This window comes from Girardinichthys multiradiatus, chromosome 7, assembly GCF_021462225.1.
Source record: "Girardinichthys multiradiatus isolate DD_20200921_A chromosome 7, DD_fGirMul_XY1, whole genome shotgun sequence".
NCBI lineage: Eukaryota > Metazoa > Chordata > Actinopteri > Cyprinodontiformes > Goodeidae > Girardinichthys > Girardinichthys multiradiatus.
In genome coordinates, this window is record NC_061800.1 from 21,725,596 (window position 1) to 21,743,097 (window position 17,502).

The window sequence follows — 17,502 nt, forward strand, 5'->3', positions numbered from 1 at the left end:
GTCATACGATCACACGATCATATGCACTAAGTTAAGTAGGAATGAATTGCTGTTTGTGTATCCGGTATTCATTCATGAACGGGGTAATTAAGGTACAAGCGTTGCTTGACGTTCTCTCTGAGGTCTACAGAAGCAAACTATTTTCTAGAGAGTTCCCAGCAGAGACTCTGTCTCTACAACGCCGATTGGAGCAGTTTTCCCGGTCTGAAGGAAGGACAACGGGACCGCATCACCGTGGTTACAGCAGTAACGTGCAGTTTGGCCGGCCGACAGAGCGAGCCGCCCTCCCCACAGCTACGGAGGTTAGCTGCCGCAAACCCTTTGTTCACTGTGGATGTTTTCTTCAAACTTCGTCGCCCTGGACAACCTTTCCTCAGCACAGTTCACCTGAGAGGTTAGGTTTGGGCAGAGAGAGAGAAGTAATTTAGAATGAAATGATCTAAACATTTTTTTGTTTTATGAAGTTTGGTTTTGTTTGTGTTGAAACTCAGCCATCTTAGTACTAGCAGATTATCTGCTCAGCACATGTGCTCAATTTGTTTGTTTGTGTTTGTTTTAAAGTTAAGAAAAACTTTATTTAAAGGGTGATTTTAAACACAGAAGATCAGCCATAACGTGCCGTCCATGCTTATGCATTTTAATGGTATTTTAAAGGTATATGTGTGATTCTGATGATAAGCTATCAGCTTCTTTTGTTAGCTTTAACCGCTAACAGCTAAGAACACGTGCTTACCTGCTAAAGATCATTTACCCAAAAAGGTTGTTGGTTTTCAATCTAGTAAAATATTTCCCTAAACATTATTTTACTAAACCTGATAACTAAGTGAACATCATTAAGCCCAATTTCTTCAGAAAGATTTAGTTTTTTATTCAAGATAATATTTCTTTAAATATTATTTTAATAAATAAAGGCAGTTATTTAAACACCGTTGAGAATTGGTCATCCAGAAGGTTGGTTTTATTCAGCAAATCATTCTTAAAATATTATTTTATTCAAATAATATTTTATCTGATCTTGCATTGTGAAGGGTTGTATAAACGTTTGCTGATTATTGTCTAAGTTCGTTCCAAGACTAACTTAACTTCATTTCCAGATCTTTCAAGATAATCCTTGATTCTCAAACATAAATAACATTGCATGATAATGTTGCATCACTCTTTTGGTCATGATTTCCAATCATCTTTAATCAACTTGTTTATATTGTACATAGCCCATTAGTCTACCCTATTCTTTAATTCTGCTTGGTAATTTAGTTGGATTGTTTTAGCATAGTAAAGGGTTTGATTGAAATATGTTTGACTTTGAGTTGACATATTTTTGTTAATAAATTCTTGTATTTTAAGAAATTGTGTGAATTCATTCCATGTATGTGCAGAGTTTATGCTGTTCAATAATGTGAGAGCTCGTCTCACACCTTTCTATTTTGTCCTAATACCATCGCCTTACTGGGCTGGTATTCACAGGACCACCCTTAACAGACCGAAATATTATTTGATAAAATATTAAAGTATTAATAATAAATAATATATTCATATTCATAATTACAACAATGGAAAAACGTGGACAAGTCCAACTATGTAAATGAGACTGATGTAAAGAGAGTGCTTGCAGACATCAGTAGGCTGCTGCAGCTGGTTGATTGGCAGAAAACACTACCCCAGCAGGAGAGCTGCCAGTCAAAATGTAGAAAACATCATGAAACCCCTTCAAGGTCATTCAAAATGAAAGTTGTGGCAGAACATGCTGACTGTTCCCAGACAGCTGTGTCTGAAATATGGAGCAAGTATAAACAAAATGAAAAGGAAAAAAATAAAGGTAGACCAATAAAGCTGTCAGCACAGAAAGTAGAAAGCAACACAGGTTAAAAGTATGCACAAAAAAAAAAGAAAAATAAATAACAAGAAGCAATAATAAAGGTTCCTCATCAAACTGTGTGTAATCAGATTAGAAAAATGATGTCTAAGAACAGAAAAGACAAATATTTGTCCTAATACAGAGCTAAGCAAAAGAAAACGGGCTAGAGTGGACTAAAGAGAAGCAGTCATGAAGGGTGAATCACTAGAAGAAAGAGAATGAGTCATTGTTCTGCATTTGGTGAAGAGATGCCAGAACATAATGATGAAAGTCTGGAGAAAACAAGACCATCTCAACAGTTGTTGATGAGTTTACATATAAGTTAAAATAACAGAGCAGATGGCCCGATTACCTCAGCAGTAAATGTACAGTTGGCGAGTCTGGACACCTTTCTTTCATCATGAATACACACAGCACCCCGCACATTCAACAATATATGCTCCCAAAGCCTTAAAATAAATACATCTTGTATTGTTGTGGCAACATCTCTCATTGCTCTCATTGAAATTTTCTGAAAGAATATCCTTTAATTTAAGTATATTTATTAAGTAGGAATAAATCCCACAGTAAGAATTTATTGATACCTCTGCTGTTAATACTTTGTACAACCGAACAGCACCTACAGAATAACATCTGCCAAGGTTAGGAGCTCACAGAGTCCTACAGGAGGTCCTCTCTTATGCTATGTTCTCTTCAGCTCACATGGTTTCTATAGGATTTACTTCTGAGAACTATAATAGTCAAGGTTAGGAAATAGTCAAAGTTTGAAGGCCATTTACAAGATACAGTCTTGGTCCCAAGAAAGAACAGTCATGGTGGGCAATTCATTCTACATCGCACATGAATATACAAGCTTGGTATAATAACAACATAGCATGGCCAACAAGTACACTATTTGTGTGCTTTTACTGTATTTTATTTTACTTTACAACAACCTAATTTAGAAAACAGGACATTGGTTCTCGGAAACCATCCATTTGAACAACACAGCTGTTAGTGAAGGCTGGTGGTTTTATTCCAGCACATCTAGTGGCAGAGCAAAGTATTACAAGGACAAACACTGAAAAATAAGCCCCTCATAAATATTTTTTCTCACTTGCCTTTCAGGGCAGAACAGAGAAAAAACAACTTAGAAATATTCCAATCAAGATTTTTTTTTCTCACTTGCCTTTTAGGGCTTCCGTAAGAAACAGGCCCAGACCATGATAGACCCTCCACTTTACTTAACAGTAAGCATCAGGTGCGTTTTTACTCATTCCTCCTTTGTTTTACATTGGTAAAGGCTATTTCTTGATATGTTTCCCAAACCATCATTTTGACCAGTGGATACCATCTAATAATTGTTTCAGGGACTGAGTGGCCCACTCTTTGCAGTCAGTAATTCTGCAATGAAATGTATTTTTTAACACATGATTTTTATAGTTTGGCATCTTCTTAATGATCCACACACTCAGTACACTTATCATGCATGTTGTTGGAGTGTCCAGAGAAATCTCACACAGACTGATAGAATATAGTATGAATACAATTAGAATGCTGTTATATACACAGTGATGGTTTCCCGAAAATTTTATTTCTTTGCATTTTTCTAAAATCTGCTCACAAATTTACAACAGAAGCTTCCATTTCAACACCATGTTTGCTCTGTGTAAATATATTGTCTGAAGCAGAGCTGAAGCTAATCTGAGGCTTCTGAGAGCCTGACTTTGCCAAATCCTCTGGATATCCTCCAAAGTGACAACCTGATCTGATAGAAAGTGACAACAACTAGCAGGCAAAATGTCACGACACCTGTTGGAGAGGAGAACTACATGAAGACACAAATCCAGATAGCATCCTTTAAAATCCTCCATTATGACACTGACTTCGTCATCAGGCATCCACTTCAGCTAATCAAGATATTTAGGTCCATTGAAGATTTTGGTCCGTATGAAATAATCAGCATGCAATGTGAGAAAGAATAAAACGTTTTTCGCATGCATGTTGATGTGTTTTGTAAGATAAACTTGGTGGATGAATCCCTTCATTAATTTTGCAAAGGGTCCTAGAGGGCTAGAGTGTAACCTGGCACTCAGAGCACAAGAGACAATGTACCCTTTAAACAGGTCACTGAACCAGTTACTAAATACAGAAATGATCATGAAAAACACCTTGAATTGTTCAGCACCCAAAATCCCTATTGTATTTAGGGAAAACACTTTAATAGAAGATCTCTCTTTCTTCTCTTTAGCTCAGTTCAATTCAATTCAAAAATACTTTATTAACCCCAAAGGGAAATAAAATGTTGTTATAGCTCATGTTATGCAGGTTTCTTCAAAGAGCCATTGTAGATGCTGTGGGCAGGGAGGATCTCCTGTAGCGGTCCGTCTTACAGCAGATCTGAAGAAGCCTCTGACTGAAGACACTCTCTTGTTGTTGGACAGTCTGATGAAGATGATGATCAGGGTTCTCCATAATGTTCTTCATTTTATGAAGCATCCTTCTTTGCACAATGCCTTCTTTATCAGCTTGTTGAGCTTGTTCAACAAGCTGGCTCTGATGCTGCTTCCCCAGCAGATGATGGCAGAAGAGATCACATTCTCCACAACAGACTTATAGAAGATATGCAGCATCTTGCTGCAAACACTGAAGGTCCTAAGCTTCATCAAGAAGCTCAAAAATGCTTACAGAGGGCTGTTAATATGAGGAAGAAAACCATGTTAAGGCAATATAGAGCTGTTACAAATGTATGTCGCTGTATGTCACTCTTGTCGAATTCAATATTATCATGTTCTTCTAAAATTGGCAAATACTTATGATTTCTATGGAGGAATGTAATCAAAATCATAAATTAAAAAACAATTATATGAACACATAAAGGACAAAGAATGCTTTAATATGCCAGTAATTTCTATTAAAATCCGATGTATATTCTTTTACAATGTAATTTTCACCTTTTATTTATTTCTTGTATTGTATTTTTTTCTCTATTTGTATTATAATGATTATATCACCAGTATTTTCCTTACAGATTGATTTATTAAACTCCACTATATGTCTGTAATTTATTATTGCATTAAATTGTTTGTTTGTATTTAATCATTGTGCAGTTATTTTCAAAATACTGGTACCAACCACATAAATCCCTGTTTTTGGTAGAAATAGTATGGTGGATAATTTTACTAGTTTAAAGTGTAGTAGAGGAATAGAAAATCAACAGTAATATCGTGCATGTTGCTGATTCAGTAAAATGAATCATGAATTGAAAAGAGGCAAGTTGAAAGGTATTAGCATTGCAGAGTTCAGTCAGTGAGCTCTGTGAACAAACAGGTGCCAAACAGCCGCGCCTTTCCGTTCCAAAAACCTGAGTGAAATGGGTCCTTCCTCACATTGTTCAGAAGACAAGCATGAGCAGATTAAAAAGTTGATTGTAAAAAGGAAAATATATAGATATAAGAGCAAAAAATAATAGATTATTCTGCTAGAAGGATCTCAAAACCAGAAATACTTGGAAAAAAAAACCAATTACAATTCAAACGGGACCAAAGAAAAACCATAATGGAAGAAGATGATTAAAAGTATACAGCTTCCTGTGGACACTGCAAAATATAAAAGACACCTATGTGAAGTCAACCTATTGTTCATTTTTAGAATTAAAGAAAGCAAAATTGTTCATTTTGGGTCTAGGGGCTGCAGGCAGTTTGACAGACAACCCTCAAATACTGAATTCGAGCCACAGCACGTTGTGATGCATGGAGAGTATGCATCATGGTATGGGGGTTTTCCTCATTACATTGTGTCTATCACATACCAGGAATTATTGTCATGCTGCCTTAATATGACATTGACCCCAAACACACCAGTCAGGAAGTAGCATCTTGGTTCCACACCAACAAGATTGTCATGGAGTGGCCCATCCAGTCTCCTGATCCAATAGAAAACCTATGGAGTTCTGGGTTGGAATACCGGTTATGAGGTTCCAGAAGTAGTTTGACTTCATACAACAGAGGTGAAGCAGTTCTCAGAAACAGCAGTTATACAACTAAATATTACTTTTATGGGAAGCTGAATGTTTAGGCATTTTACAGTTTACACAGTAAACGTTTGTGAGGAAATGCAGACTATTTTATAACAGTTTGATATTCTTTTCCCTCACTCTTTACTTTTGAAAACTTACTTTAGATGGATAATATATCATTTTCAGCTTGCATGTTTATTTATTTTTGCAACATTTTCTTCTGCCATTTTCTCTGATTTAGTTTCAGTTTTGCTTTGACATAAATGGATGTCTGGGAGCTGGTTGCAAATTTTTCTTTTTATTGTGAAGGAGCTGAAGGCTGCATGACCGTACAGTTGTTAGGTCAGATGCAATCAAAAAGGTCCTGGGTTCAAATCCTGGCCAGGTCCTTCTGCATGCAGTTGGTATGTGTGGGGTTACTCCAGGTACCCTGGCTTCCTCCTACAGGATCCATAAGACACTAAATTATCATTGGGTGTATGTGTGCATGGCCAGTTTTCCTGTATGCCTCTGTGATAGACTAGTGACCTGTCTGAGGTATACCTTGCCTCTCACCCAATGACCGCTGGAGATAGGCACCAGATCCCTATGAGCTTGCCATGATTAAGCAGATATACAAATAGGATGGAGTGTAGCTCTTTATCAAAGAATACGCTGAAACCCCATATTTGGTCTGTCTACATTTAAAAACATGTTTTGTTTAGCAATTGTTCCTTCTGAACTCCTAGATAGTTATTTTTTCGAACTGAATCATATAGGAGGTAGTGAGTTCATTGCATCTGAAGAATTGCATGTAATCTATAATAAAAATTGTTTTCATCGGGATCTGCAAACCTGCATGTTACAAGATGTGCTGCAGAGTCACCAGACACTTTTCATCTATAGTTTGGCTCCCATTTGGCATTTGTCTAACTCAAATCAGCATTCACCCGATGAACCGATGAACTAACATTGCAGCAGGATATAATATTTGCCCTTTTAAAAAGCGCATTTTTAAAAGCTAACAGTATAAAAGCATAAATTCTAGGTAAAAAATTATAATTACTGTCAACAACCCTAATCAAAGGGTTAAACACCTGATGTGCTCATATCGTTAAAGTCTGGTGACCACCTTTATTACCATTTTAACTTGCAAATCAGTTTTAGCCCTTTCAGTCTCTCTGTAGAGAAGAATGTGATTTTCATTTAGCCAGATCTATTCATACATGTCAGAATGTCTTAGCTCTCTCTTCAGCATTCATAATGTGCTCCGTGGACTGACGCACGACCATGTGGGCAGATAGTTTATAAAGCTGCCAGAAAACCACCAGCACTCATCAGTCTGTGTCAGTCCCCTCCAAAACTCCTATGTCCCTGGAGGATCCGTTCAGTTTAACGCTGGAGGACAGCAGAGCTTTGATCCTCAATGTCTCCAAGGTGCTCTGGGACTCCGGCGCGGAGCAGCACCACCAGTACGCAATCTGGCTCCCGGGCATCGGGATCGCTGCCGTATACGGCATCATCATCGTCGTGGGTCTGGTCGGGAATGTCACTCTGATGAGGACGTGCCTGCTGGTGAAGTCCATGCGCACGGTGCCCAACCTGTTCCTGTCCAGCCTGGCTCTGGGGGACCTGCTGCTGTTGGTGACCTGCGCCCCAGTGGACGCCAGCCGGTACCTGGTGGACAAGTGGCTGTTCGGTCGCGTCGGCTGCAAGCTGATCCCCTTTATCCAGCTCACCTCCGTGGGGGTCTCCGTGTTTACGCTGACTGCGCTGTCTGCTGACCGGTAAACCTGCCGCACAGAGGAGCTGCTTCAACCTCTAAATGTTGTTTTTACGAGTTGTTTTGTAGCAATTCTGGAGTTTAAAATGTTTCCCTTTACGGTTGCAGTAATATTTAAAACTGACACATCAAACTAAATATTATCAATGCACCAGATTTGCAGGAGCGCTTGCAGAAAGTTTTGAGGTGGACAGACGAGTAATGTTAGTTTGGTACAAACAAACCCAGAACAATTTTTCAGGATTCATTAGGAATGTATCTGTGGATGAACTTAAAATAATAAAGAAAACCTAGATCCACCTAAGGATTTTTTATACACTATAGTCTGTCTGTAAGTTTATGTTTTCAAATAGCTATATACAATAAATCAGATCATTTGATATGTTAGAACATGTTTTTAGCCCCACAAAGTGTCGTGTGAATGTTTTTAATACACTGCAAGTCTCCTAATGGTTGACTGACTGTAAACATGTGATCCTGGTGTCATTTAATGGCATGGCCAGACATTTAGGATGCTTTGTTGCTCATCTGTGTTGCCATTAGAAAAGCCTGACCAGAAAACACAAAAATTATGTCAAATATGTATCTAAAGCACGTATAAATCTACAAAGCTGACCAAAGTGCTTTACAGGTTAATGAAAAACAAACAGGAAAACACATCAATCAATAAAAAGGCGTCAAAAAAATAAAACAAATATGATAAACTGATTAAAAACAAGCTAAAAAGGTGAAATGTTTAAACTTGTCAGGATCTGTTCTTTCGAATGCATAAATAATATTATGCATATAAGACTGCAGCATAAAATCCGTGCGTGGGGGGGCAATACTGTGAACCCCTAACCCTAACCCTATCCCACATATAATCTCCGATAAACGAGGATCTCACAGAAACCTAATTAAAACAGAGAAAAACCCCGAAAAAATACTGCTAAGATGCTGCACCTTCCCATCACTGTTTTAGAGATTTAGAGGACTAGTTTTGATGCACACTACACTACTCTAAATATGATAAATCTAAATGTTTTGATTTTGTTCAGTGGAGTCATTCTTTGTTGTTGAAGCCAAACCATGTAACAAACATTCTGGCAAATAAAACATGCACATTTGTTACCACGCTTTGCCAGATTACAACCTGCAAAGTGTGATCATATGATCAAAGGGGGATCATGTGAGTTGAATGTAGCATTTTTACATTAATCTCATCTCATCTTATCTCATAATTCATTTAAACCAATTTAATCTGCTTGGTTTTGTCTGTTTTGAATAAATTTTACTGAAGTTGATCTCTGAATTATATCACTCTGTAAACCAGAATATAATTATTAGTGATGACTGTCCAAATTCTCAGCGACTGAATCTTTAGTTTTTGTATTTAACTGAGTTCAGTTCAGCTTCTTTATACAGTGCCAATTCACAATAAATAATCTCCCAGCTCTGGAAGAGGGTAAACAGGCAGACTGAGACAAACTAGACACAAAAGAAACTATAAACATAGGCAGAAAATATACTAACACTGATCATGAGGGTGAACTAAAATACACAAAGAACAGAATACAACAAATGGACTACATCACAGTGTAGATCAAAATAAGGGCCTCTGTAAAATATATGTATCTGCATAGTTTATTCAGTATTTCTTTCTCTGTATAGTGAATAGTTGAAAAAAACCTTCTCAGTACCCATGGCTGCATCTACATCTTACTGTCTGAATTTGTTTTTTACTGTCTGAATTTTTTTTTCTTTGCTGAAGGGAAGAAATTCTTGGATGAATGCTTCCCTTCAGCACCCAGAATTAATGCAAAGAGATTTTAATTCGATTTTTGAGATAACTGAATCACCATTTTTGTCTTCATTAATAAGCTTAACAAACCAAACCTGTGTTTAAAATTTATTACGGGTGTAAAATAATTTATTCTAGGTTTTACCAGTCTATAAATTGTGATTTCCCTTTGGTCTTAATATGAAGTGGTCCCCATGCAAAAAAACAAAAAACAAAAAAAAATTAAATAAAGGAGTTTTAAAGATTATCTTAGTGTTGAATACTCTAATTTAAATATGCAGTAGCCTATTTTACGTTATCAACTACAGATGTTTAAATCACAGGTTATTTGACAAACACTAAAAAACCCTCACATTTTAAACTGATTAATAATCTTACCTCAGACTCCAGCTTCAGTGTCATTAGCCAACTACATTGTTTGGTCATGTTTTTTAACATTAACCAATCCCCACTAACTTGGCCTCACACTATTCTTTACAAAACCAGTTTGTGCCCAAATGATAGATGTTTTTTTTCCAAGTGCTTCTGTCACACCCTGACAGAGTGGCACCCTGGGTGGTGAGCCATATCGCCCATGTGAACAAACACTGACCATAAGCCTGTATTTGTTTAAGCTTGGCTTTATATTGAAGAAGGTACGTTTTACAACTTAACAAAATTAGTCTTTTAACCAGTCTGGAATTGTTGGATTTTGTTTCAGATTTCAAGAGTTTTATTTTGTTTTAAAATATTTAGCAAAGCCTACAAAATATCCATATGTCTTCGACAATATCAAATAAACTCTTATTTCCTTGACCAATGCAATTCTAAATCCATGTTGTGATTATTGTGGAATTCAGATATGTAATAAACTCATGAATATGTTGTGGCAGACAGAGAAAATACAGATGCAGCTTTTAGTGTAGATGAATGTTAACAATGTGTCAGGAGCTTTTATTGTTTTCAGTCTTATTGTTTTACATTTTATGCTTTTTACATGAAAACACCTCAGATATCAAACAGAGCTGGGTAGGTATTTTTGGTTTGGACGTTTAACAGCATTCATGATTAATCCGATGATCTCCACATGCAGCTTAGACGGCCTACTGTTCCCTTTCATTCAAAGCTGGCTTTGATTTTCTCAGTTTTAAAGTGTGCAGAGATGTTGACTTTGAGTTATCTTTCTTCTTCCCAATATCATGCTAATGTTTGGTTATGTTACGGTTAAGTTTAGAAAGACCACTCATACAACCACCGAATTCAATGAAGTTGGGACGTTTTGTAAAATGTAAATAAAAACAGAACCTAGTGATTTGCAAATCCTGTTCAACCTATATGCAATTCAATTAATTGCAAAGACAATATATTAAATGTTCAAGATGATAAACGTTGTTTTTTTGCAAATATTCACTGATTGTGAATTTAAAGCTCGCAGCAAGTTCCAACAAAGCTGGAACAGGGGCATGTTTACCACTGTGTTACATCACCTTTCCTTTTAACGACACTGAATAAGTATTTGTGAATTGAGGAAAATGATTGTTGAAGCTTTGATGGTGGAATCCTTTACCATTCTTGCTTGAGTTGCTTCATGTGCTCAACAGTCTGGGATCTCTGTTGTTGTATTGTGCGTTTCATAATGTGCCACAGATTTTAATGGGAGACAGGTCTGGACTGCAGATAGGCCAGTCTAGTACCCGTACTCGTTTACTACAAAGCCACACTGTTGTAACACGTGCAGAATGTGGCTTGGCTTCCTCTGCTTGAGATCAATAGGGACGTCCTGAAAAAGATGCTGTTTGGATGGCAGCAGATGTTGCTCCAAAACCTGTATGTGCCTTTCAGCATTAAGGGGCCCACAAAAGAAATCAAATAAACATAACACTACTAAAAAATTAACTGAGCAAATAAAGTACACATGACTCAACTTACAAAGCTGACCTAAACACAAAGACACAGGAGGGCAACTTAGTGGTTTGGCCAAACTATTTACACACAATAGTGAAAACATAACTAAAGCACAAACTAACCTAACTAAACCAAAAAAAATCCCCCTTGCTGACAAGCACAAGGTTGGTCCTGCTAAGCTGGCATTGTGCTTCCAAAGTCCTCAACCACTGGCCATGCCCATTTGGCCAGACAGGAAGAAGCCAACTCCCCAAACCAGCAATTACAACCACTAAAGGTTGACGGTAGAATATTTAGTGTCATCCCATCTTGTGTTGGAATGGACTGAGCTCCTGAGACTGACCCATTCATTTACCATTGTTTGTAGAGGCATTCTGCATGCCTTGGTGCTGGATTTTATACCATCTGTGCCAATGGAAGTAATTGGAAAACCTGAATTCAGTCATTAGATTGGTGAGTGAATGCTTTTGGTGTAAGACTATCTTTTAGTCATATAAATTTACTGAAAACCAAAACTAAAATGACAAGTTATTAAATTGTGACTAAAACCAATTTTGTTGTCAAGGGAATATAACTAAAGCTAAACTGAAATGTAATTTCCCTTTTTTGCCATTATCACTTAGTAATTTCCTTTAAAAGTGAGAAGTGATATGCTGCCAGTCTCAGTGTGACCTTTGGCAAACAGAACTGTTATTAGAGCCAAAATCGACGGATCTCCACTTGGGAGAGACAGGAGTGTGGGAACTGCCTGATCAGAATCACAAGCTGCTCTGTGACAGGAGACAGCAACATTTCAACCAGACATGCTGTCTTTTCAGTTTTATTGTAGTGCTTCAGATGCTAAACGCTGACAGGCTCAGGTGGTTTAAATTAATTTTGCTTTTTAGCTTTTTTTTATCGATCACGTTTGTTTTAAATTTTTCTGTTACCAATATAATCCTTAATAGATCTCGATGAGACCATTAAACTTAATTGTTGATTTCACTGATTGCTCATTGACTCTCATTGATTGTTCTCATGGTTTTTAGTTGAAAGGGAAATTTTCAAATGGATTATAGATAAATCTTTATCTCGATGAACAGAAATCTCCAGACATTGTTTGTGTTTTACTTTCTTTTATTTCTCATTGAAAAGGTCAAAAATTTATCTGTTAAACTGATTTGAGAAAAACTGACTGATTGGTTTATATATAATATAGTTAATATAGTTTAACACATCACTACAAGATCTTTCTTGTATCTCAGGTACAAAGCTATCGTCAAACCACTGGACATCAACAGATCAAAGGCCACGCTCAGCATCATTCTGCGTGCCGGGACGATCTGGCTGCTCTCCATCACTCTGGCCATTCCTGAGGCCATCTTCTCCGACATGCACACCTTCACCACCAGCTACACCAACGAGACGTTTGTGACGTGCGCCCCCTACCCCCACGCTGGAGAGCTGCATCCGAAGATCCACTCCACCGCCTCCTTCCTCATCTTCTACATCATCCCGCTGCTGATCATTTCTGTTTACTACTGCTTCATCGCTCGCAGCCTGATCAGAAGCTCAGAAGACATCTCCGCAGAGGGACACCTGCATCTTCAGAAGCAGGTGTGGATCAGGACAGCAAGGGGAGGCTTTAATGAATGGTTCTGTTTATTCACCAAACCAGAAAATACATAGAATAACACAACAAATACAATTAGCTCTTTTATTTCTTGACAACAATAATACATGTCTCTAGTTGATTGGGTTCTATGATTAGGACTTAAGACCAAAAGCAAAACAAAAAGTAAACCTTTAAGTAATAAAAAAATAATTAAAAAAAGCTTCTCAAAAACTGTCGACACAAAGAAACAAACACGCAAAACCCAATATAATACAAACACTGATATATTTGGTCACACATTCCTGTTAAAGTTAAGCTTACTTATACAAGACTTTTGACGGATAAAATCAAAACGCTAATCCCATACTTTTCAAGACTCCACAGGAACCTTCATTTTAAGATTATTCTAATGCAATGAAAGTTAATTTCATTTTATCAGGGTTTCAAATAAATGTGAAGCAACTGATAGACAAGTGCAGATTTGTCCCACTTCTACTGGAAAATAAGGTTGCTCAAACAAAGAAACCAAAAACTTAAAAGACTGAAAACTGAAGTTTAAAAGGAAAGGTACAACCTTCTGCTTGTCTCATATGAACCTCAAGGAAACTCAGATAATTTACTGGTAATACTTTCTGACTAAAATACCCATTTAACTGTGTTACCAGCTTACGATTATTAAATGTGGACTGGTTTTTTACTTGTGATAACAAACATCCTTTTTGTTTCAGTGAGTATTTCCTATGCACAACCAAATAAAATTTAAAATACTTGTAGGGATAATGGTTCATTTTGGCTTACCTACTATGAAGTTCTCAAAAAAAGGATAAAATCATTAAAGTCAGTCTGTCAGAGGTTCTTGGCCCTAGGTTATCTCTGTCGGGGTCTTTCGGTGCTCTGGTTGCGTCCCTCGGTCCAAAAGGGTCACGTTTAAACTGCATTGCACTTGAGAATGGATTATACAAAGAAGTGTTCATCTCTAAAGAGGGATAAAGCAGATTTTCTTCCTTATACTGTTTGTCTGTTTTTAGGCTAATAGACTAAATCTCACCACTTCCTAGCTGTGAATCAAATTGTCCCCATTCGAAAACCTGCAGGACTTCAATAACAACATGCTTTCAGGTTATATACAGTATGAAACATCATCGCAGATCATACCTCTATTTATATCACTTGAACCTTTCCACAAATCTGTCGTGTTTCAAAAACAAAGATTTTTTGGGGATTTTCTGCGACAGAATATCACAAAGTAATGAATATTAGTGAAGTGGAAATAAAAGGATACAAGGTGTTTGAAATGTTTAAATAAAAAACTGGAAGTTTTTCTATTTATTTGTAATTCGGTCCCTGAATTCATACTTTGTAAAACCACCTTTCAGTATAATTACAGCTGTATGTGTTTTGGGGAACGTCTCTGCTTTGTTCAGAATCAGAATCAGAATCAGAAAAGCTTTATTGCCAAGTACGTTTTTGGACATACAAGGAATTTGTTTTGGCGTAGTCGGTGCAATACAATACAAATTAAACAGTATAAACATATCTACAATATAATATAAATATATGTGCACAGTTTTAAGTGAGTGAGAGTAAGTATAGAGCAGTATAAGATGCAAGAGCAATACAACAGTGCAGATGATCATTGTGCAAGTATGGCAGTGCAAGTAAAGCAGGAGTCCAAGCTGAGCGTTAATGTAACGTAATGTAACGCTAATGTAACGCATAGAGTTACATCAAGACACTGAACGTTTTGCCCATTCCTCTTAAGATAGAGCTCAGTTAGATTGGATGGAGAGTATTTGTGAACATTAGAGTTTAAGTCTCGCTACAGATTCTCGGTTGATTTTTCCAACACATAAATATGCTAACATAATTCCAAGGCAAATGCTACCACCGCTATGTTTCGAGATGGAAAAAATATGCACAGGATGAGGTGCAGTGACAGTTTTCTACCTCATAATATTTTGGATGTAGGCTACAAAGTTTTTGGTCTTATCTTTGTTCTGTGTCTCCTAGAAGTGCTGAACAAGAAGGCAGCATTTTGATCTTCATCACAGCATTGATAACCTGATGTTACTTAAATTGTCATGAATTTATAGGGCAACATTTCAAGGAAAGTTTATTTATGTTGGCTTTAAAACCAAGGTTAAATGATGATGCCCTGTCAACCAGGCTCCTGAAGTGATGTAGAACATCATGAAATAAGACTTTTAGTCATACTCCATGATTTGTTTAGGCCTTTTTAAATAAAAATACTAGTTCATCCTTTAACAATGTTGTATCAAGTATAAACGACTTTCCTTTGCTTGATTTTCAGAGGAATAATGGCGCAATTTTCTGTGAAATGTATTCAATTTGACCAATTAAAATAAACTGTACCAATTTTCAGCAGCATGTCAGTTGAGGCTCACTGGTATATCTGCGGGTAGGCAAATATTTGATCACAACCAATTAAAGCTAAAATGGTAACACAATTAGAGAGGACATTTAAGTGTAATTTCTCCTTTCTCCTCCTCTCCTGTCAGATTAAGTCCAGGAAGCGTCTGGCCAAAACCGTGCTGGTGTTTGTTGGCTTGTTTGCACTCTGCTGGCTCCCCAGTCACATCATCTACCTTTACCGCTCCTACCATTATGACCAGGTGGACACGTCCCTGGCTCACTTCATTGCCAGCGTGTGCGCGCGCATCCTGGCCTTCGCCAACTCCTGCGTGAACCCGTTTGCTCTGTACCTGATGAGCAAGAGCTTCAGCAAGCACTTCAGAAACCAGCTGCTGTGCTCCAGCTCTTCCAGACGGCTGTACAACCATAACAGTGCGAACACAAACATGACCTCCGTCTGAAGGAATCCTGTTTCATCCAAACACAACATGTTCTTTGCAAGGACTCTACCTTTGATTCCGTTGGACAGACAGGGGCTTGTAGGTGTATTCATAACCCTTGAACTTTTCCACATATTGTCCCACTACAACCACTAACCACATATATTTTTGTAGAATTTTATGTGAAAGACCAACACAAACTGGTATACAATTACTTTGTGGAACCACCTTTTGCTGCAATTACAGCTGCAAGTCTTTTGGGGTATGTCTCTACCAGCTTTGCACATCCAGTGACTGAAATATTTTTCATTCTTCTTCAAAACAGCTCAAGCTCAGTCAGATCAGACGGAGAGCGTTTGTAAACAGCAGTTTTCAGATCTTGACACAGATTCTCGATTGGGTTTAGGTCTGGACTTTGACTGGGCCATTCTAACACATTAATATGTTTTGTTTTAAACCATTCCATTGTAGATTTGGCTTTATGTTTAGGGTTGTTGTCCTGCTGGAAGGCAAACCTCCGCCCCAGTCTCAAGTCTTTTGCAGACTCCAACAGGTTTTCTTCCAAGATCCCCCTGTATTTGGCTCCAGCCATCTTCCCATCAACTCTGACCACCTTCCCTGTCCCTGCTGAAGAGAAGCACCCCCAGAGCATGATGCTGCCACCACCATATTTGACAGTGGGGATGCTGTGTTCAGAGTGATGTGAAGTGTTAGTTCTCGTTTTGCATCTTGGCAAAAAGTAAAATTTTGGTCTCGTCTGATCAAAGCACCTTCTTCCACATGTTTGCTGTGTCCCCAACATGGCTTCTGGCAAATGGGACTTCTTATTGCTTTCTTTTAACAATGGCTTTCTTCTTGCCATTCTTCCATAAAGACCCCATTTGCGCAGCTGTGGATCTCTGCAGTCCGTCCAGAGTCACCATGGGCCTCTTGGCTGAATCTCTGATCAGTGCTCTCCTTGTCTGGCCTGTAAGTGTAGGGGGACGACCTTGTCCTTGGATGGTTTACAGTTGAGCAATACTCTTTCCATTTCCGGATGATGGATTGAACAGTGAACAGAGACGTTCAAAGCTTGGGAAATCTTTTTATAGCCTAAGCCTGCTTTAAACGTCTCCACAACTTTATCCCTGACCTGTCTGGTGTGTTCCTTGGACTTCATAATGCTGTTTGCTCCCCAATATTCTCTTATCCAACCTCTGAGGCCGTCACAGAGCAGCTGTATTTGTACGGAGATTAGATTAAACACAGGTGGACTCTATTTAGTCATTAGCAATCATCAGGCAACTTCTGAAGTCAATTGGTTGCACTCATAGTAAAGATGGCTGAATACTTTCGCACACTGCACTTTTCAGTTTTTATTTGTAAAAAAAGAAAAGGAACCATATATAATTTTCGTTCCACTTCACAATTGTATACCACTTTGTGTTGGTCTTTCACATAAAATTCAAATAAAATATATTTAATATGTTTGTGGTTTTAATGTGACAATATGTGGAAAAGCTCAAGGGCTATTAATACTTGTAAAAGCCACTGAATTGGCAAATCACTCTTAATTCAGTGGAAAGGAAACGTAATAGTAACGTAAAGCTGATTTTAGGTAAACTACAGTCTATGTTGTGAATGGATCATTGTTGGTGGGTCACCATTCTCTAAATGTTAAACATAAAATTAAAGCCAACACCATAACTTGTGCCACTTGTGGATTCATACAGGATTTAAATCATCTAAACTCCCATGTATTGGTCACATAGTGACAAAACAGACAGACTGTACCTTTATTTTGCATGATTTAATCTGCTGTAGTAATCTTTCAAAAA

At 37.7% G+C, this 17,502-nt stretch overlaps 1 protein-coding gene across 1 annotated transcript; it reads left to right on the top strand.

The window, feature by feature from the left end:
* The first annotated feature begins 7,003 nt into the window (after window positions 1–7,003).
* Window positions 7,004–15,946, top strand: LOC124871319 (gastrin-releasing peptide receptor-like). The gene is made up of 3 exons (XM_047370567.1): window positions 7,004–7,618; window positions 12,523–12,874; window positions 15,392–15,946. The coding sequence occupies exons 1-3, from the start codon at window positions 7,200–7,202 to the stop codon at window positions 15,704–15,706; spliced, it is 1,086 nt and encodes a 361-aa protein (XP_047226523.1). The 5' UTR covers window positions 7,004–7,199; the 3' UTR covers window positions 15,707–15,946.
* The last annotated feature ends 1,556 nt before the right edge of the window (window positions 15,947–17,502 follow it).